This window comes from Panthera uncia, chromosome B4 (genome assembly GCF_023721935.1).
Source record: "Panthera uncia isolate 11264 chromosome B4, Puncia_PCG_1.0, whole genome shotgun sequence".
Classification (NCBI taxonomy): Eukaryota; Metazoa; Chordata; class Mammalia; order Carnivora; family Felidae; genus Panthera; species Panthera uncia.
The window spans coordinates 81,267,651-81,290,431 of NC_064809.1; the positions used below are offsets into that span (position 1 = coordinate 81,267,651).

The 22,781-nt window shown below is 40.5% G+C and overlaps 1 protein-coding gene across 50 annotated transcripts in view; it reads right to left on the bottom strand.

Annotated features, from left to right (window-relative positions):
- R3HDM2 (R3H domain containing 2) overlaps window positions 1-22,781 on the bottom strand; it is a 161,456-nt gene that overhangs the window by 26,849 nt on the left and 111,826 nt on the right. For 35 of the 50 annotated variants that reach the window (XM_049625770.1, XM_049625814.1, XM_049625811.1 and 32 more), the window contains 12 exons: window positions 19,015-19,214; window positions 16,461-16,484; window positions 14,624-14,665; window positions 11,948-12,034; window positions 11,298-11,424; window positions 10,361-10,439; window positions 9,657-9,716; window positions 8,953-9,093; window positions 8,435-8,543; window positions 5,589-5,684; window positions 2,661-2,692; window positions 2,509-2,562 (listed from right to left, as the gene is read on the bottom strand). In XM_049625770.1, coding sequence (XP_049481727.1) covers window positions 2,509-2,562; window positions 2,661-2,692; window positions 5,589-5,684; window positions 8,435-8,543; window positions 8,953-9,093; window positions 9,657-9,716; window positions 10,361-10,439; window positions 11,298-11,424; window positions 11,948-12,034; window positions 14,624-14,665; window positions 16,461-16,484; window positions 19,015-19,214 — 1,051 coding nt within the window. The remainder of the gene's footprint in view (window positions 1-2,508; window positions 2,563-2,660; window positions 2,693-5,588; window positions 5,685-8,434; window positions 8,544-8,952; window positions 9,094-9,656; window positions 9,717-10,360; window positions 10,440-11,297; window positions 11,425-11,947; window positions 12,035-14,623; window positions 14,666-16,460; window positions 16,485-19,014; window positions 19,215-22,781) is intronic. The other 15 variants (XM_049625771.1, XM_049625781.1, XM_049625769.1 and 12 more) reach the window with 9 other exon arrangements.

Below are 22,781 nucleotides of genomic sequence, written 5' to 3' on the forward strand. Positions count from 1 at the left end.
GAATTTTACAAGACAAGTCCTAATGGACTTTTACACTTAAACACAGCACTATCTTTTAGGACAATTCTCCCATTTACTTTCTCTTTCTACTAGAGGTAAACAGTGAATGAGTCAACTTTAAACCAAACACCCTGGGAAGCTTGAGCCAAAGTGGCAGCACTTCTGTACTCATCCAGTTCCCCCAAGACGATGATGGCCAAGTGTTCAAAATGTGGCTAGTCTGATGGTCTAGCCAGGGTTCGTACACTACACCCCCAAGAGTTAGGGAATCTGAGTTGTGTATTGGCCAGGAAAGAGATCAGTTTTTCTTCTCTACAACTAAACCATGTCTTTCCACTTCACTAAACATAAGGCAACTAGGGAAAACTCCCAGACTCAGTTCTAAGCCCTGGATTGGGCTATGTGTGTGTGTTGGAGAGATGGGGGCACAGGACAGAGAGCATTCACACTTCATACTCCTGTAAAATCAAAGCTGACCTAGCTTTCATGAGTAGATTTATGATGGTGAAAAGTTCAGTTTATCAGGTCTGAAGAGTGGGTAGGGAGGCCTGTGTTAAGAGGTGACAGTAAATGTCAGTAATGGCTTATTTATCAAATGGAATAGAATCTTCCAAAGAACTAGGAAGTTGCCCTAGTTATTGCCAAAGTGAATGATGGAATGTGGTATATCAGTATTTGTGTCACACACTTGGGAAGAAAGGTATAAAGCAGTTAGAGAAGACCAGCTTCTCATCACTAGAATTCTGGACTAGTACCCAAATAGAAGACACCCCCTTCAGAGTCCATGGAATTGCATATTAGATGACCTAGATCTTTAACCAACACATAGTATGGAAAGCAGCAGCTTACAAGGAGATATGGATAGGACAGGGTTATACCTGCTCACTAGATCCTTGGAGCTATTATCAGCACAGTCTGATGTAGTTCAATGCTCCACAGCACTGATAAGGGCATCATTCTTAGCAGTGAATCTGAATTAGGGTTCCAAATGGAACACTACTCAGAGAGGAAGGGGTGATATTTGTAGAGAGCTGGTGTGGTGTGGTGAAATAACACTGGACAAAGAGTCCCAGTTTTGCCACTAATAGCCACATAAACTTAGGTTAGCTACTTAATTTCTCTGCTTTTGTTTTCTTTCTTCCGTGTAAACCAGCTTACCAAATCAGGACACTGAGAAATCTGAATCAGATACAGTATACTTTGGCAACCATAAAGCCCTGTGCATTAGCATGTGCAAAGAAGTTCGCTTAAAACTCCTGTTTATTACAGATATTCTGGGCTGATTCATGACCTTGAAGTATACAATATGGAACAGGAATTTATTTATTTTTTTTTGGGGGGGGGGGGATCTATTTTGACCACCATGAACAATGCAGAGCCTTTACTGCCTAAGGGCTTTCCGATGGACCTCAGGGTGGGATGGTCTAGGAAAAAGAGTTCAGAGATATGGGAAAGGAGATAACGCCCCCCTTCAAAGAATGAGAAATCTTGTGATCCAAATTTCTATGTGGTCTGACTAACTTTAGAAAGGACGGGGGGGAAGGGACAATTGAAGTGCTGGGAATGAGAGCTCTGACTAATCTCAGTTCCCATCAAGCTTAGGATTCAAAAAGAAAGAAGCCGTTTGGAATGGGTTAGACCTGAAGCCTAATATTGAATACTCAAGTTTTCTCTACTCTATAGTTGTCCTATCGGTAAAATGGGAAGAATATACTTAAAATCAGTTGGCACCAGATAGGGTCCTAATGAAGTGCTTCTCTCATCACCGCATTGTGTGATCCTCTAGAGTAGGACTGAGAGACTGAAATGAAAGGGAGATTCTCATGACTGCTTTGTGGAAAATGGAGAATATTAGGCCTGAAGAAGTTAATATAGCAGCTTTCACCAATGTTAACAGCAAGTCATGGGCAGTCATATAAAAAAGATATGCTCTAAGTCCATTCTAAGGAAAAGAAGTCTTTTCTGAGGTCATCTTACACATTATGTTGTCCCAAAGAGAAAACTGCATAGACAGAGATGTTTGTTTTTATATGTGTGTATGTGTGTGTGTTCTATTCTTTCTTAAAGACATAAAACATTCCCTACGCTGGGTCAGGGATAAGCTCTTCACACCTTTCATAGCAGAAAACGTAGCCAGAAGATACCCATTCTTTTACCTTAATATAAATACATGTTGAAATCCTCCCCAAATGCCCAATTCCAGCAACTTCTGGAAATGAGCAGTTCCTATCCCAGACACACCTATTTGGTCCCCTTCACCACCTATCCATGACTTAAAATGAGATCAGCAACAACAAAAATAAAGTCATTGAGCAGGAGCCATTTCTTTTTTAATCGGGAAAAATATCCAATGTTGCAAAAACCACAAAGTGAATTATTCCACAAGCAGCCATGCATGGAGCAAACTCACTCCGCTGAAAAGATTACAGCAAAACAAAAACAAAACAAAAAAAGAGAAAAAAAAAAAACAAACAATGACAAGGAGAGATATAGATCACACAGAGGTACCTAAAAATCTGCCTTCTCTTGTGAGAGCTAGAAGAAAAGGCTTCTTTGGAGAGTCTGTTGGTTAACATCAAAGAAAAGCATCATTACAGGATTATATTAACCTCACTGACAAAGCTCAATGAGAAGCAGGGAACATGCTAAGTGGTACTAACCTGATGTCATTTAGATATCCGTTCTGGCCAGTCTAGGTGAAGGGGAGAAAACGGAAAATAACTTATAAGAAAACAGCATGGCATAACCGAAAAGGGTGTCCGTGATGCTATGAATACCCAAGGTCCTCAAACCACGCTCACCCCCCAACAGGGAGAGAGGGAGCAGGGACAGGATGACCCACACCCACACACCCAATCTGACCTCTCACCTTTAGTGGGAAAGAGCATTCAGTGTTTTTAGCCTTCCCACAGAGTGTTTAAAAAGAGACACTGATAAAAGTGGGAGTATGGAAAGGAGGAAGAGGAAAGTATTAACCTATTATTTCCTTTTTAGTTCTAAATTTATTTTCCCTAAGAGGTAAAGCCGAGCATAATAATTGGTGTGCTTGGTCCTAAAGAGTGTGATCAAGGGAAGGGAAAAGGGAGACAAGAGAAAGAAATTTAGTTTTTTTTTTTTTGGAAGTCATCCTCAATGACTATTCCATTTCTATCCTCCACACTGGCCAAAATGAAAGACATTCTGACCTGAGACCCAAGGAGAGTAAGAAATTGGGGAAGCAGGTACTTTTTCGGAGTCTAGAAAAAATGAAAGAATTAAAAGCCTGCAACATTCCTTTTGGGGATCGTTTCCTGACAAAGCCACTGAGCTGAGTGAAGTGAGCATTATGATGCACTCCCAAGCCTTAGAAAAAGGTACCAAGAGTGTCCAGCTGCTGAGCAGAGTGGGCTCCGTGCAGAGCAGAGCCTAAGTGGGGCAGCTCTCCCAGTACACAGCTCAGGCTCCAGAGAAGGTTGCAGCGGCAGCATTTCCATCCAAACACCCTTCTTGCCACTTCCCTTTCTTGTTGGCCTGCCTCTTCCTCCCATTTGCCCCTACCTACGACTCCACCCTTAATCAGCTCCCTCTGACTGGCCAGGTTCCTCTCCACAAGGGAATCTCGAGTATGGTGGGCTTTGGACATGTTTCCTTGTCTAGACCTTCTGAGATTCCTGATGCTTTTAACACAGCAAGAGTTAGGAAGTGCTGAAATGAAAAGTGGTAAATCCACAAGGATTTAACAAAGAATACATAAATTAGTAGAGGCTTGAGAGACTGGAAATCAGGAGAAAAAAGGAGAGAAGAGCTAACTGTGATTTTGTTACAGTTGTACACACTTATGTTCTGGTGTTCCAAATAGCCCCAATACCGTATTAAAAGCTACTTGTGCTTTCAGAGGCTCTATGGCTTTGCTAATGGCTGGCATGGTGGGACAGTCATTTACCATGTGTCAGGGAAGCAGAGCAGCACATCACAGATAGCTATACGATGATATCACTGGTACTTCCTAATCTGAAGAGCCCAGAGCACAGCAAGCTATTGAGAGGTGGTTTACTTTAGGGGTTAAGTTTAGGTGGTTTACTTTAGAAGCCAGACTGCTTGAGCTCAAATATCAACCCTTTCACTAACTAGAGCTCTGATCTAAGATTACTTAACCTTCTATGCCTCAGTCCCTCATTCATAATGAGGAAAATAACATAACCTACCTCAAAGACCTAGTGTGGATTAAATACATTTATGCAGAGTGCTAAGAACAGTGTCTCAAAGATAGTAAGCACTATATAAATGTTTGTTATTATCATCCACCAACCTGCTCTGTCCACAACTTAGGGTCATCGTCGGCCACAGCCATGTACAAGTGACCTCTCTCCTCTCATTCCACCCAACTGGTTTGCAGGTAAAGGCAGAGGACCCTCTTTGGGCTATGGTTGGATAATCTGGAGGACACATTTTTTTCCGACTCAGAATGGAAGTCTATATAACAGAAGGTAAGATGATTCCTTCTCCTTGGTCAGGAGGTTTGTTGTGAATCTGTCCCTACTGAGGATCCTTGGAACACTTGGGTCTCCTGAGACAATGGAACACGTTCATAGAGGAGTTCAGTTTTCTTGAAGTCAGAGACAATGTTTTTCTGAGCTAGGTGATGATGGAGAGATAAATGTATTTTTTGTCTTGCTGACGGAGGCGAGAGTGGGGAAATGAGAGGAGAGTAGTGTTCATTGAAGTATATTGATTAGAATTGGCCATCTTTTGACTACAAAGGTAGGCTGGCTCTTCCTCCTTTGTTTGCTAATTTGACTGTAAGACAGTGCTGCTATCTTGAGCCTACATTTTCTGGAGATCTGTTCCTCTCTTGCTTATCTACAGCCTTTCCTGAATTTCTGCTATACTTCTCTTCAGTCTTGTAGGCAAAGGCCACCAAATACAGGGGTACCGGGTGTATTTAATATGGCCCACACTTCTTAAGAATAAAGTTGCCTAAAGTGATCGTGTTGCCTTCTGGCCCACAGAGTCCATACTATTCTAAGAAGCAAGGTAGGAAATAGAGGAAGAAAGAGACTTCCTGTTCAGATAGAGACAGGAGGGAATAGTAAGTGGTACCCTCTGTGCATGTGGAATGTGGAGCTCAGAGAATGGATGCCAGATCTGTGCTCTAACAACCACCAACATATCCTAAAAATGAGGCTGGCCAAACAAGATGGATGTATACAGGCTGTGTGGATACTAAGTTTTCCACTTAGAAGCAAAGATGCCTAAAATGGATAGTGGGAGTGAAAGAGGGGAAGTGGGAGAAGGGATGGACAGGCAAGAGTCAGGGCCCTTCCATAAGGCCTGCCAAAACCATTTCTATTTTCAGTCTAATCATATCTACCAAATTCAGCCATTCCATTTGTTCTCTTGGTATGCCATACTGCAAAGCGTATGAAAAATAATACAAATAAAAATCTGCAGTTTCCCAGTAAGCCACATTTGAGAACCAAACTGGAGCTGGCTGATGTTGGTTAAAAAAAGACAACAACAAAACATTTACGGAGGGTTCATTCCAATCACAGTTCCAAAGATTAAGAGCTAAAAGCTATGGGCTGACAACTCTCAGAAGCTACACTTACCTCTCGGGCAAATATTCTCTCTCGGACCCTTTGATATTCCTCCTCTCTCTCTTCTATTGACTTGCTCCTCCTTCCATCCTGCAATGGAACTCTGATCTAGATCGATGAGCAGAATTAAGCTAGTTAAGTTCTCCTCGTACTGCAAGCTCACTGCACACCAGCAAGGAAGAGAAACCGGGAGAGTTTATAGTTGCCATCAAAAAAATGGAAAAAAAAAAAAGAAATAAAATTTCCAGTGTTGGACAGGTTTCACTGGGTACATCTGACCATGCAGTTTGGGAGATCAGGTTTTCTGGATGATTGGAACCTCTTCGTCTCCCCACCCCCACCCAGAGTGTCAAGAACAACAACTATTTATAAGGATTGGGTTGCTTCCTTTTAGTAATCAGGTACTAAGGATCAAGAGAATAGCCCAGGGAATAAACAATATTGCTTTGGAGGGAAAGAAAGGGATAGTAGGAAGCTAGCGAGGGAGAAGAAACAGGTATTTAGCAGAGCCGAATGTAGAGAAGAGTTTTACAGAACTAGCACCTGATGTTATCCCTTCTTTACTCACTAATGCCATGGCCTGAAGATCCAAGTCACACACAGCTCAGCAAAGAGGGCCTTGGGAATGAAATCCAAGTGAAGCTAACCTCAAAGCTTAAGCAGTTTTTCTCCTCTTAACTATAGCCACTGGAGGGAGGGAAAGAGACAGAAATTACAGAAATAGAGAAGAAAGAGAACAGAGCAACATAAAGAGGAGAAGAGAGAGAAAAGGAGAACAGAACAGAAAGAAGGATGGACAGGGAAAGGAAGAGACAAATAAGGTACGGTGGAAAGGAGAGAGAGAGAGAGAGAGAGTGATAGAAAGGGAAAAGAAGGAAATGGAGGTTAGAGAACTTTAAATTCTCTGAAACATGTAGAGAAGGTGATGAGGGATGACTGGGCAGATCACCACCTCTGGCTAGCCCACCACCCAACTCTCCATCATCGTTTTCCTCTCTTGGCCTGTTGAGTTGTGAGCACTGTCCTGGGTAGGGTGTCATACACAGTGTCCTTTTCCATACTGCTCTTGAAGGCAAGATGCTCTGGGGGAGACAACCCGTCCAATGAATGTCATCAGTTATAAAAGATTCTGACCTTTAATCCAGAGGCTCTGAAAGCTTCAGATGATGCAACCAAGGAGGCTGCTGCTCTACGCTGATCTTCCTGATCTTCACCCATCTCCACGGGTAGGTATAACTTCAGGAGTATCAACTTTTCACTAGATTTAACTCTCACTAGCATTAAGAACCTAAATTCTACTCAATGTCTTTTTACAAATCCCATTTCAAGAAGACACAGGACCTCAAGTACCCCTAGCACTGGTGAACCAGTGACAGAGCAGAAAAAGTATAATGGGTTTTGAGGTCAGGCAGAATTTCAGCTCTGTCACTTCTGAAAAATGTTATTTCAGGCAAGTAACTTAACATCTCTTAGCCTCGGTTTTCTTATATTTAAAGTGGAGCTAATAACCCCCATGTATACTGGGTTGTGGAGAGGATTAAAAGAGATAATGCACAGAATGTGTTTAGAACAGAATCTAGGTCAGGGAAACACTCAAAAGAAATAACAATTAATGTATTTATTATTAATATCACGGACCGAAAATGCATAGAGCCTACCCTACTATGGATCAAGCCTGATGCTGAGAGATGAAAAGTTCGTAATATGGACAGATTCTACTCCGCCCCAATGTGCCTCTAGGCCTGAATAATTCCTGATCCACAGAAAAAGGGTTTTGGGAAAATGGAGAGAAGGGCATCAGGATGGAAAGGCTCTTTCTGATTTTTAAAATTTTGTCTTTTTTTAAATATTTCATTGTTTTCAATCAGACCCAGCGTGTTTGTCCACAAAAGATAATGGCGTTTTTCTCAAAAGGACTCCCTCAAATACTCAAGTAGCAAGCAGGAAAAGTCCTGGTCTCGAGACCATACGATATCCCAAGAAAATTAATTTTGACTCTAGAGGTAAGATATTATTATAGTTATCATCAATTAGCAAGACTCATATTGGCTCTACCCAACCATGCTCTTCAAATCTTAATCCTGGTTCTCCACCTAACCTCCTCTGGAGGTCAAACAGAGGCTGGCTGGATCTAAATGCTGTATATGGCTGGGAAAACTATCCCCAAACAAAAACTTACTATCTGAAGAGTAGGCTAGAAGTCAGGGCAACAGCCAGGCCCATGAGTGAAGCAACAGGGCAGACTGTTCACGTTTTATTCCCACGGGAATAGATTAAAAAGGGGATACTGCCTGAGATTCCCAGCATCAAATGTCAAATCAACTCACTCACCTTGGTGGAAGGAGTTGGGAAAATAAGGAGTTTGCAGAAAGGGATCAGATACATCTTATAAGTGGGTAAATTACATCACAACTTTGCCAGTCCAAGGCTAGCCCTGAGCTAGGATAAGACAGAAGTGGGATAAAATAACTTTTAATGGTTCCCAAAGAAATTCCTAACTATTAAAGAAAAAAAAGAATGAAGCCGTCAGCTGAATCAAGGCTGAAGCAGGGAGGAACCTTGCTTTGTCCCCAAATGACCTAGAGTTAGAAGTCAGTGGCAGAACCAGGGAGTTCCAGGCCAAATGAGGAAACCCAGCAAAACTCAGCACCATGTCTCTCTGGGGCTAAGAGGGCGGCATTCAGCTCAACAAATGTAGTCAGTCCTCAAAATTAAGCCACAGCCAACTGAGTAGAACTCAATACATTTCTCCATACTAAGATATTTCGAGTTTTCTTTATCCCACAAAAATTCTTCTCCCCTCCCAGTTTCTCTTACTGCAATCTCTCTGTATGGCCCCACCCCTTTCCATTCTTCACCTGGTTATCATCTCGGTCCATACTGGCATCATCTCTCTTGAGAATGAATCTCTGTTGAAATTCTGTATTCTTCTCATCCTTTATATGTTCTGAGAATCTCTGTTCAGGGCTGGTTTGGGAGAGAAATGTAGAAAGAAGGAAGGAAAAAGACCCTTTTGTTAGGAAGCAGACCTTCTAGTATAGCACTCTTAAAAATTCCACAACTCTCCCTCAGGGGATTTCTGGAGTCACACATCCACAAAGCCACAGTGAAATCCTCAAGGTCTATTCTTTGTAAGCTGTCTTCCTCCAAAGTTATACCTGTCCTATCAATAAAGGTGAAGAGAGGCCAGGGGCCAGCCTTCACAAAACACAAGTGCCTCCTAGAATCTATCTCTAACTCCTCACAAAGAGTAGGAATTGATAATATAACCCTCCACATTGTCCCCTCCCCAGAAAGAGACATCTTGATCCTACACCTTCCTCTTCCACGCTAGAGGCTATCCCAGGAAAGTCTTCCAATCTCTTTCCTCCCTTACATTCTTGTGTTACTGGTTTTGTTGATGATGACAGCTTTTCCAGTTTGATCAACATTGTGGTCCATCCCAAAATAGGCAGCTACCCGGTGTAATAGCATCCGGTGATATGAGGTCATCTGAGGGAACTTCTTGAACTGGTTACTGAAGGGAAACCAGGGGGCGGGGAAGTGAAATAAGGAAAAACAACAGCAATAATAAACAATTGTAATTTTTCTTACAAGTGTCTAAAGTGGAGAATTTCTTAAGAGGAACAGACTTATTATAAGGAAGATAGATCCTCACTCAATGGGAACCAAAAAGGTTCTCTCAGCTTCTTTATCTATAGCATTTTGTAGATCACTCTGATCCACTACCCTCATTAAGACTATTCCTAGGTTTCCCCTTCCTGTATGGTATTCTACAAAGAAAAAAGGGAGAATTTGAAGAATAATTAAATATGGGACAAGGGCTAGCTACTGAAAAGATATCAATTCTTTTCAAGTCAAGTCTATGCAATAACTTAAAAACCTTGCTTGGTTTTCACAATATACTTTTTAATTCATTCTGATTACTTCTCCCCAATTTCTTTTGGTTCCCAGTGAGTAATTACTTCAAAATTCAGACTTCCAGGGAAATATGAAAGGGGGATATCCTAAAGTTGTACCTAAATTTCTTTTCAGTGCCCCCTCCCACCTTTAAATGTGTATTTCGTTCAAGTAACTTACTTGTTGTCATTAATAAATTCCAGAATCTCCTGTTCTAATTTTAGCAGCATCATTCTGTCCCTGTTTAGAAAAGATTAAAACAAAACAAAACAAAAAGCAGCCCTCCCATAGACATTGAAAGCATTGAAACCTGCACACTACAGAAGCTGAAGGGAGGAATAGATCCAACCCCCAATAGCAGACCAATAACGTAGACAGACCTCATGGGCCTGTCTTATATTACTTTAAAAAAGAAAAACAATCAAGTAGAGAAACAATCATTTTGCAGATCCTCCTAATCATGTACTTTGTTTTCCTTATCAGAAACCTAATTCTGCTGGCAGCTATGTTCCTTTAAACACATACTTTACGCTTATAAAATCGAATCAGTAGTCTACATTCTATCTGGTTATAGATGTATATTTAGTTTTTATACATATCAATTTTTTTTCCTGTACTTTTAAATCATACTCCCAAGCCTTTAGATTTCTTTGCCTCTGCATTCTCCTTCCACAGAATTTGTCTCAACTCTTCTGAAAGCAGACACCTCAACACGAGGGTACTATGAATCCCTCGCAGAATATAAAACTATACTGGAGGGAAATGGTGGGGGAGGGGGGTGGGAATCCTAGATTCGAGTAATGGAAAAATTTTGAGAAGCTGCTTGACCTCTTAGGTATTCTGCTGGGCCCTGCTATCCCCCTTCCATCAAATAATGTTTTTACCTTGGGTTCTTTTTCAGTGTATTTACAAGAAATTCATGTAGGTCTATTCCAGTGGAGTCTGTATATTCTTGGCTGGAGTCTAGAACCACCACAACAAAAGAAATTTAAAATCAATGAAACCACCTCACATGAAATTTAATCATAAGCAGAAGCCCACAATTCAATGAGGGTTTTAGCTTAAAAACCAGAATGATGCTTGATTTACCAGCTCCTGCCCCCAACTCCCCATGACAATGATGGAAGGTAGAATCTGGGTCACAGTGTTGCATCAGTATTACACTGAAAAGCTACCTGACTGTAATTAAAATTTGCTGAATGTTTTAACCAAAACAAAGCAAATTTTATTCTAGTTAAAGAAAATAAATTCCAGGTAAGAGCAGCTGGGGCTGAATTTTCCAGAATCTCAGCAAACAGCTTCAAATGTTATTTATTATTTATTTATTTATTTATAAAAATTTAATCCCAAGATTGCCTTTTCCTCTCAACTATAACTTCTGTGGAGCAGGTATTTTTGCTACCAGCCCAAGAGTTTAAAACCACAGACAGCTTAATAATTAGATACAAACCTGATTTAAAAAAAAAAAAAAAATCACTCTAAGCATCCCCAAATCAAAATATAAACGGTATCTGGAGGATCTGCTACTAGTGATGAATCATGTCACTACTTATTCCACAGCAGAAATAGAATCAGAATTAACTATGATGACTTCTTATAGACAGTGCCAACATTAACAGAGTAGCTCTCTATAGCATGTTAGCCCCTAAGGCAGGGTTGGCTAAATCAGCAAAGAAAGTAACCTACCTAGTTAGGCACCTCCCCAAGTCAGCAAGACACTAGGAACTGTTGGGCCAGTAAGGTCAGCAGGTTCCAAGATGGAAGGAAAAGACACTACAGAGCCAGACCATAGGACACAAGAGAGGTGGGGAAAGTCCTCACCTCTAGAAAGCATCTTCCTTGGGACCTTTTCTTTGTTTTTCTCCTTGTCTTCCTTTTCAGAGACATCCTTTGTGGATTTTTCTTCCTCTTTGTCAGAGGGGCAGCTGATGTGCAACTGAATTATATCCTTAGACAAGAGAAAAGAGGAATATTATCAAAGGAGGAAAAGAATTTCAATTCTCCCACAGGATTTTACTCTCCCTTGAAATGTCATAGAAGGGAAATCTTCAGTTACAGAAGATAGTATTTTGTTGATTAAATTGTCTTAGTTTTTGTTCTACCAAAAGGGTGAAAAGCCAAGCCTTTTCTGCCAACGATCACAGCCACTATATGGAGAGCTCAAGTTACACTGGCTGTTCTTGGCATAGAAACTGGACAGATACGGTTCTGATCGCCAGAGGGAAAAAGTGTGGGTGGGAAAACAAGATTCAACCCTGGGATCTCCTCATCTGCATCATCTCAGGTGGTCCAGGTGTGAATACCTATGCTTCATGTTCTCACCCATGCACCCTGCTTTACCACAACCACCTGTTTTGAAGCCCCTTCTACCCTGGTTTCCAGGCCTAATGCTGATGCTGTGGTTGTTACACTACAGTTTACCAAACAATGGCCAAACTCAAAAGTTACACTTACTCTTATAAAGGACATACCTGGGTTTCCAGTGGCCCATCAGCAAAAGGGACAGAGGACTCCTCACACACTGCCAGGCTGCGCACCAACTTCAGCTTGGAATTAGACTGAAACGAACAAACAAACAAACAAACAAATATATATATATATTACTCACTTGGTGGACATTCAGAAAGCTTTTCACTGAACGAAGGGTATCCTCTTTGGCTCTGTTAGTTGCTGCTTCCATTAAGTAGATAGAGGTTTTTTTGTTTTTCCCTTCAAACAGGCCTTACTCGCCAGTTCCTGATTTACTTCAAAGATAATTCCCCTGCTTACATTAGTAGACATATAAAAACAAAATGGCTACCTTGAACAGATGACAGGAAAACCACTTCACTTAGCTTTCTCTACCTCCTTTCTCTACCAATTTCAGATTCAGAGGTTTACTGAAAATACACAGTAGCAGAGCTTAGTAGATACTGGATTTAAGAGCCAGAAGTCCTAGCTTCAACTCCTGCTTTTGTCCTCATGAGCTATGAGAGACCCTGAGCAAACTACTTGACCTCTCTGGATCTCTGTTTTTCCCTCAATGAAATGGGGATAAAAATACTTAAAGGATGGCTTGTGAGAATTAAATGACATAAACTATGTTAACACAGTGCCTAGAACAGAGTGATAATAAATGCTAAATGACTCTAAATCTGAGGTGGCAAGGGTATGGAAAGAAGTGTCTGAAAAGAGTAAAGAGAAAGAAATTTTTATAACATTTGGGATTTAACATGGTAAGAAGCTAATGCACTTGGTTTACTTTCGCCGGCTAAAGAATACTTTGCAAATCATTGCTCTCCTAAGGATCCCCAAAGCCAAAAATTATAGAATTGACTCACTGGAAATCTACCTATAAACATTTACTAAGAGTTCTTATAATAAAATCAAGGTTTACAGTAAATATAATAGCACAAAACATGGCATGTGTGTTCTGGGTTGTGCAGTATAGTGCAAAGAACTCGCAAGTCTGAAGAACTGACTTCAAGCCAAGTTCTGCCACTTACTAATGAATATCTTGTCAAATTCACTCAGTCTCTATAAACCCAAGTTACCTAATCTGTAAAATGGACATAACAACTGTCTTACTTATCTCAAAAAGCTTGGGTGGAAATTAAGTAGAAGTGAACACCTTCTGTTGTAAAGTTTAACATCAAGCCCATCACTGTGGATTTAGGCCATGGCAGGCAAAACACAGACTCAATTTATCCTATGTGTGGTGTTCAAATCCAAGCCACATACTGTCTGAGCCACTCCCAAATTCTGCCATTGCTTTTTTGGGGGGAAAGTGGGTGGGGTAGACACCCTTAATTATTACTCTGGTGACAATTCTTCTCACTGCAAGAAAGGGTTTTTTGTTTTTTTTTTTATTTTTTATTTTTTTATTTTAGAGAGAGAGAGAGAGAGAGAGCATGTGTCAGTGGGGGAGAGGGGGAATAGGAAGAGAGAAAATCTTAAGCAGGCTTCACACTCAGCATGTAGCCCAATGCAGGGCTTGATCCCATGATCCTGGGATCATGACCTGAGTTGAAATCAAGAGTTGGACACTCAAGTCACTGAGCTACTCAGGTGCCCCAAGAAAGGTTTAATATTTTATTGTTCCCTCAACTAAAATTAAAAAGCCATCACACACTAACACATATAGTCCTCCTGATAACGCTGCTCAAAATAGTCTGTGATGTGCTAATTTTATCAAAAAATGATTAAAAACAAAATCCTCCTCCCTGGCCCAACCTAAAAAGTACCCCCCCTCCGCCCCGCCAAAGGCTGTATTTTTAGGATGTCCAAAACTGTTGAGTCATTTCTACTAATGGTGCAGGATTTATCTTGAAGGGTAAATGGGAAAAAAATGTTGGAGGGAAAAACAGCACTCATAGTACTCCTAGAGAAACCAGAGGTGAGGAGAGAAACTGGCTTTCCAGCAGAACCAGTACCAATGTGCTCAGGCTTTGTGACAGACTACAGCTGGGCATCAGAAATAGACTGTGGCTGAACTAAAGGTAATGGAGAAAAATAAAGCCAGACCCTCCAATAGGAAATGTGTGCATGTGTGTGTGCACATTCACAATTAGAGGATAAAGTGCAGGCAGAAAAACTTTGCCTATATATAATCCAAAGAAAGTAGATATTAATGATAAGTCCATTGTGAAATGTATTACTAATAACAGTAGAAAAGAAGCTACAGTAGTCCCCTCTTATCGTCTGGGATACTCTCCCAAGACCCCCAGTGGAGGCGTAAAACTATGGATAGTACTGAACCCTATATATATTATGTTTTTTTCCCTATACATACATACCTAAGATAATGTTTAATTTATAAATTAGGTACAGTAACAGATGAACAATAACAACAATAAAATAGAACAATTATACTGTAATAAAACTTATATAACTGTGGTCTCTCCCCCCCACCCCCCCAACATCCTACTGTACTGTACTCATTCTTTTTCTTGGGATGATGTGAGATGATAAAATGCCTACATGATGAGATGGAGTGAGGTGCATGCTACAGGCATTGTGACGTATCAGTAGGCTACCAATGAACTTCTGATGATCTATCAAAAGGAGGATCATCTACTCCTGGACTATGGTTGAAGTGTGGTAAGTAAAACCATGGAAAGTGAAACCTCAGATAAGGGGGGACTACTATGTAGAGAAAGGGCTCTCACCTTGGCTCTTTTCCTGGCATGACCATGGCTGGATGTCCGCCTCTGTTACAAGGGGATTAGAAAATATTAAAGGTGTAGAAAATCAGCACTTAGGTTAAAAATAATACAAGTTTACAAAGAAAAAGCATTACAATAGCTAAACTATGATGAGAACCACTTGGTGTAGTTGTCCCCCCGCCCCCCTCTGCTACAGCCCTAGTAACTGTGACACGGAAGGGACCACGGGCCACCTATAGCACATCACCACTTACCATGAAGAAAATGAATAGGAAGACACTTACTGGTTAGCCTTCACAGGTTAATAAAAATTACTTTTGGATAAACCACAGAATTCTCTCTTAATTAGGAGGCTTCTGGAAATGTCACTACCATAGCACTGACAGAGTGCTTTTTCCCAAGCATGATCACAGGAGCCTAGTTAACCCATAATGAACAGGCAATATGGTCCTTAATCATCACTTATTGTAACATCTTTATAGGAAAACACATTCAGAGTTCCAACTTGAGATACTCAAAGGACCTGTCCCTATGGCTGCTGATATGGAATGAAGACACTTCTTGCCAAATGTCTCCCTCACTGAGGATGAGAATCCTCCCAGTTCTAAGCACCTGGTTGTGGCTCTTATAGCCTGTCTGGGACAGGATAAAACTAAGGGAGCATGGAAGATATGGACAAGACTTCCAGAGCAAAGGGAGGGTAAAAAGAGTGGGTAAGGAGCAGAATAGAAGCTGAAGAAGATAGTAGGAAGAGGGAAGAAACAACGAATTAATTGATGGGGTCTCTGAACAGCTGCAAAGTCAAAATGGGGGCTTTTGGGAAGAGATGAGGTAGGGTTATGTATGGGATGAAGTACCTAGGGCTTCTCAGATGTTCAGAATGGAACTCACTGCCACTGAAGTATGGAGAGAACTGAGGTTAGGTGGCGAAGGGAAAACAAGACAAAGGCAGAGTACCAGTAGGGTTCTGGGTAGGTGAGGATTTCTTTCCTTTTTCCTCTTCACTAGTTACCAAACAACACTGCCACAATGCAAAATGGAAAATCAGGAAGGCAGATGGAAAAAGTAAGAAATGATGGTGAGTCTGGTAAATGTAAGAGATGTCACAGTAAGGGAAGAGCCATAGTCCAGGAATGTGTCAACTGTTTTTTCAAAAAGGTAGTAACATACACAGAGCACAAACATTCAAGAGGTATAATGGGGGTATATATAATAAGTCTCCTTTCATATCTGTCCCCCAGCCACCTGGTTCTCTCCTAATGACTCAAGTAGTACTGACTTTCTTGTCATCTTTCCATATATCTTTTATGAATATGTAGAAGCTTATTGTACATGTGCACACACAGGCTTTCTTTTTTTTTTTTTAAACCAAATAGATGTATATTGTACACACTGCTCTGAACCTTGCCTTTAAACTTTTTTTTCACAGATGTTATTCTATAGAAGATCTACTGCTTTGCTTAATGTCTAATATGGTATTTCACTCTGTGGCTATCTCATAACTTATTTTACCAGTCCCTTAAATCATGCCATTTAGGATATTTCTGATCTTTCGTTTGTATAAACAATGCTTTAATGACCACATCATTAAGCACATCTACAAATATAGTATATCTGTAGTCCAATTAAAAAAATTTTTTTTAATTAAAAATTTTATAAAGTATTGCCAAATTGCCCTTCAAAGAGATTATTCCAATTTATAACCTTACAAGCAATGTATGAATCTGCTTACTTCCCAGAATGGATAGTTTTCATTTCATTGTCAAACACGTACTTAAAGTCTAATATGTACCAGGCACCATGCTAACTACTGGAGGATACAGAGATAAAAAACACAAACCTTGTCCAAAAGGGACTCATAATCCTGTTGGAGAAGACAGACAAATAGACAATTACAATACAGTACAAATGCATTCCAGAAATAGTTATGCAGTGCTATAGGAGCACATGGTGCAAGTGTCTAACCCAGACCTAGTAATTCACAAACACATACATTCACAGATATTGAGTGCCTGCCAAGAACTGTGTGGGCCTTAGAGATACAATGGTGAGCCCAAACTAACCTAATCCTGAGCTGCACTGAGCTTATAGTTCTGTGAAGGAGACAGAGATAGGCATTACTCAAAGAATTATATACAGTGTAGACCTGCAATGGGTGATTAAGGTTGTTAGGGAAGGCTTCCTGGAGAAAGACACATCTCAACTGAGTTTTGACGGATAAACAGGTATTAGACAGATGCTGGCATGGGAGGTTCAGGCGTTGGAGGAGGCCAAGAAAAGAATACCACATAAGGCATTCTAGGCAAAGAAAGCATGCTTTCTCCAAACTTTTCAGCTCTTACTTATAACAGGGACCAATGAATCAGATAACGCTGAAGCACGGAATGCCAGAGGCGGATGGCTGGCAGGCAAGGGACTAGGTCACAATATGCCATGCTGACAAATCTGGGTCTTGGCCTAGGACAATGAGACACACAGAACGTTTGAAAAAAATGAACATAATCAGATCTCTATTTCATGGCCATCTGTATAAAGCAGTATGGTAGATGAATCCAAAAGGATCATAAATTTAAAGGCAGAAAGCCCAGCTAGAAGGTCATACTCAGCTGGTTGGCTGAAGACAGGTGTTACGTCAGGGTTAATTTGCCCATTCAAAATTCAGTCTCAGAACCTGCCTTTTATAGCACTGTTTGCATATGAAAGACGTTCTGAGTTCCAATTGCTGATTCTAATAATACATCTCACACAGTGCAAGTAATGAAAGTCCTCTTTCTGCAAACTTTCTAACTCCAACTTCATAAGAAGCACTCCCTTGACAGCATCAGTAAGACTCCTGGGGAGACTTCCAGGGTATGAGTTGGGGGGAGGGGCAGGGAAAGGTAGGAGAAAGAGCAGAATTTTTAGTGCTCTTGAAAGGGCACATGATCTGTTGGGAAATGGCGGAGGGGAGAGGGCTTCTGAAGGGTGGGACAAGACTCAAGACTGCTAGAAGGATCAGGAGCTCCAGTAGATGGCAGCAGCAGCTCCACCTGCTCCAGTGGCAGCAACAAGTCAGAGGGGAGGCGAGTTCCCTTCCAACCTCCGACACGATCTATTTGTATATCCAGGTGAAAACATTCTTGAACTGAGTGTCTATAAGTGTGTAACACCTGTACACGTCCCTTCTTTTCTGCCTATCTTCAAGGAGTACACACAACAGGAGTTCAGAACACCTCTTCAAGTGGTCTCCTTAGAATAACTTGGATCCAGAAGTTCATTTAATTACTATCTTCCATGTAATATGACAGCACATAATTAAACATTCATCATTTATCTGTCCTGAGGATTTAAAATTCATTATTGGTATCAGTGGAGGCTGAAAGTATAGCTGGAACGGTGGCAGACTGTCTCTACAAACTCTGGGAGGATGGGCGGGGAATGACAACTCAGATGCAAAAGATAATGGAAAGAAAAGCAGCCAGGACAGAGATCTGGCAAGCTGTTAAGTGGAAAGACAGTAGAAGAACAGGCAGCAGGAGAACAAAATATTTCAGAGAGCTGTCTGATTTTAATTCATCCCTTTATGTTGTTGCTGTTTTAATCTCTTAAGAAGAAAAAGCCTAGATGAATTGGGTTGTCAAAAGAAATTATGTTTCAAGTTTCTAGTGGTTGCCACTGCTTTTTAAACTAACTTCTTACTGTCTATCTCCTAAGCATACAATAAAGACCAGTCTAACCCCTGGGCATGAAGCAAAGGATTTATATAATCTGGATCTAGGTAACACAGGAAACTAGCAGTGACCACAGAAAAGAGAGGACTGGAACAGGTAAACTAGAGGCTCAGAGTCTTAGCTGTCTGGGTATCAAATAGGAGCCCTGGAGGAAGCTCGGCTGGCCATCTACTGCCATCATACCTGCACTGCACTACGAATCTGGAGGGAAAACAACATGGCAACCAAAGAGTGAAATTCTTCTCACTCACTTAGCAAGTGGCAAGTTCAGAGATTATTTCTGACCCAGAAAATGCTGACTGCTTTAACACAACCAGGATATGAATTTAACACTGTGTGTAAAGCCAGGCAGCTGTAATTTTAAGAATTTATTGTATGAGCCATATTATGACTTGTTAAATATGTGTTTGTATACAGCTTATTTTTTGATAGTTCAAAAATATCAAAAGGTAGCAAGAACCAGCGTAACTCAGGTCCAAATGGATTAGGAAATTACTCTGTCTTCTTTAGACTTCACTGTGGACATTTTATGATAAAAAAGGAAGGAGACAGTTCTTGAAAGCTGGAAAATAGGTTTTTAGGAAGAATCAAGTGACTGGCTTCTTACAGACTGCCAATACCACTTATGCTGACCTTTCTATTCTGGTATAATGAGTGTGCATATGATGTACTTCTAATTCTTACCTGTGTCTCCTGACGCAAACTAGTATCTTCACTCTCTTTCTCAGTTTCTTCCTTACTTGGAGTCTTAGATACAAACTTGTTTTTGTTTACAGATTCTTCCACCAGTTTTTTTTCTGATTCTTTCATTATTTCCAGGGTCTCTTGAGTAGTGTTACTGTTAGACATCTTCTTCGATATAATACAGTAGCCTCTATGGACTCCTAAAGAAACATCAGACGCATTAAACAGGAAGTGTTTATCCATACACACAAGACTTGTATTTCACATACTAGTCTGCAGCAGTCACCCTGTAACCCAGAAAAGGGTCTCTGAATAACTGCTGCCCCTGGATTAATTTCTTCTTTTAAAAAAAAGCTTTATTGAGGTAGGGGTGCCTGGCTGGCTGTTGGTGGAATGTGCAACTCTTGATCTTGGGGTTGTGAGTTCGAACCCCACACTGGGTGTAGAGATTACTTAAAAATAAAGTCTTAAAAAAATAATAAAAGCTTTATTGAGGTAAAACTGGCATATGGTAAACTGCATATATTTAAAACGTACAATTTAATTATGAAACATGCACACACCTGGGAAATCATCATTACAACCAATGTAGTGAGCACATTCATCACCCCAAAAGTCTCTGGCTCTTTTGTAAGCCCTTCCTCCCCTCTCCATCACCCACAGCCTACCACTGATCTGCTGTTACTACAGATTAGCCTTCATTTGTTAGAATTTTACATCACACATTACCTGGATTATTTTACCCAGCATAATAACCTTGAGATTCACCAGGAGCCAATTCTGAAGCAATGTAGTATGAGCCCTCTTAGCATTTTATTTGCCCCCCTTGTTTCCTACAGAAATCTGCTCACATTTTCAGCTTGAGCACATGATAGAGTTAACTCACTAGACTCTCTCCAAAAAGAAGAAAAACACCATAAAGCTCTATTCACCACCAGAGAGGACTACTCTCCTTTCCCAAGGGAGAACTTCCACAGTTACCACAAACCACAACAATGTTACCAACTTCAAGTGTCTCCCCCACCAAAAAGCAGCAAAATCAGGAGATGGTTTATAAATTCTTAAATTCTTTCCTTTAGCTTAAGCAAACTGAAGGAATGGCGAGCTTTGTGGTCAGCTGTCCTTTATAAAAACTGGGTCTCTCCCTAAAGGAAGAGAAAATCTTTGCTTTGTTATTCACTATTTGTTCAGTCATTCTACGGTCTCCCAATGATACAGAGCATCCATACTGCAGGGGCAGCCAGCTCTTCATTACTGTTGACACCTGTAATGAAGTCAACACAGTAATCCACGCACACACTCAAACACAAGTTTGCTGAGGTTGCTCCTTACATAGATTACAGGCTTCAATCCTGAATGCTTCTTTCCTTTCTTTAAAAAGAGAAGACTAGAGGGGCACCTGGGTGGCTCAGTCGGTTAAGTGTCCGACTTCAGACTGGGTCATGATCTCACGGTTTGTGAGTTTGAGCCCCACATCGGGCTCTGCGCTGGCAGTGTGGAGCCTACTTGGGATTCTCACTCTCTCCTCTTTCTCTGACCTTCCTCCACTTGTGCTTTCCCTCTCTCAAAATAAATAAACTTTAAAAAAAAAAAAAAAGATAAGACTAGAAACTCTCCCAGACTTCATATCTGTTCCATGTGGCCTTAGAAACAGAGCCAAACAAATAGCAATGATTCAAGAAAACTGTCACACCAGGCATTTTTTCCTCTTTCAAATCAGTTTAAACGATAAGACCCTGAAGGCTCTTAAGGAGCACAGGTAATCTCATCCTGGCATAAGTTAAAGAGTCTGCAAGATTATTGCTTTGTTCACCTTGTGGTGACTCTTGGGCAGCTGCCTGGAGACTTAGTTTGCACAGGGCTAAATGAAGGCCCTTTAAAAGGCCAGAGAGTCATTCATACAATCACAGTCATACAGTTGAATTTAATATGACAAACACTGGAAGAAAGAAACTACACAATAAAATGGCCAATATTCTATTTTTTAATTAACTGGATCTATTACCTAGAGGATTCTATAAAAAGACTTCTACGAACCCACAAAGCTTTATGGATCATTGGCTGTACATGGAGACTGCATATACACATATTTATTTTTTCTCCCATGGGTAAATCAGGCATCCACTGTCTCCAGTTTGAAGTGTAATAAAACCCAGCACATGCCTTTTCCATATCTCTTAGGTGGGAAACATCAATAGAGATCAGAATTGGAAGAGTTCTTAAATATGACTTCATACAATTTCCCCCCACCTCCCCATATCAGACCTCCTTTCTGTACCTTCCTGAGAGGAGCCTACAAGCCACTCCGAGAAAACTCCCGGCACAGTATCATCTCACTATTTCTTAAGCAGTCTTAACTCTTTTACTCTATAGTTTTTCCCTATAATAAGCTATAAACGGTTTCAATCTTGATGCTAAATCTGCTGCGGAGTCCCACAAAATTAAGTTTACTTCTTGTATCATGTAATTGACCTTGAATATTTTTCTTTTTCAGGCTTAAATAGCCTCAAACAGAGTTCTCTGTCAGAAAGAGAATGTGACAGTTGGGGAGTGGGGAAATTGGATGAGGCTGGTCAAAAGGCAGCAGCTTCCATTTAGAAGACAAAACGTACTGGGGATGTAAAGTACAACATGATGACCATAGTTAATGCTGCTGTAAAGTATATTTGAAAGTTGTTAAGACAGTAGATCCTGAAAGTTCTCATCACAAGGAAAACAATTTTTTTGTAGCTACATAAGGAGAGAAATGTTAGGTAAACACTATGGTAATCATTTCATGGTATATATGTATGTCATTATGTTGTACACCTTAAACTTACACAAAACTATATGCTCTTTGTATCTCAATTTAAAAAGGGGGACAGTGAAACAGAAAAATATAAAGTGACCGGGTGTTTCTTTTTCTAGGTCTCAATTACCAAATAGGTGTATTTCTTGAAATCAGAATGATAACTTTGCAGCTCCTCTTCACACAGAAGTTGGAAAAGGCTCAACTATCTGGATACCTAGACCAACTTCAGTGTCCAAACACTGTTTTCAGCCAAAGCACTATGGGAAATATCAACCAAACAAAAAAAAGGTCTTTCATAATAGTCACCCATGGAATATGGTCATATATTCCAACTGCAGGGTTTTAAAAATTTTTTATTTATTTTTTTAAGCAGGCTCTATGCCCAATGTGGGGCTTGAACTCAACCCGAGATCAAGAGTTGCATGCTCTACTGACTGAGCCAGGCAGGTGCTCCCCAACTGCAGTTTTAAGGAGCTACATGGTTTTCTTCATTCATTGGGAAACAGAAAAACTTGAGCTTTAGATTCTTAAAAACACCCATAAGACAGTGATTAATGATCCATCCACTTTTAAGAATTTTGACAGGCATTTCCACTGAGACTACCAGCATTTAATGAGCTATAAAAGATAAAGTAATTCTTACTCCAAGGAAAATGCAAATAGCAGAGGAAGAGGTATCCTAGCACACCACTCAAATCTCCCCTTTCTTCCACACTTAACAGTCTAGCCCAGATTTTCTTTTGGTGTTTGCCTTTCTCTGAGGACACATGATCAAGGAAGGTGACCCTATCCCTGAGCCCGAGAAGGTGGGCTAGATCAATTGTGGCAATTGTTTCCTTTTTGTGACTGGTCTGAGAAGGGACAAGTGACTCAATCATCACCAGTGAAATATGAGAGGACTTTGCCAGGTGAGTGGCTTCAAAGAAAGGTCATTCAAAAAAAAAAAAAAAAAAAAAAAAAAAAAAAAAAAAAAAAA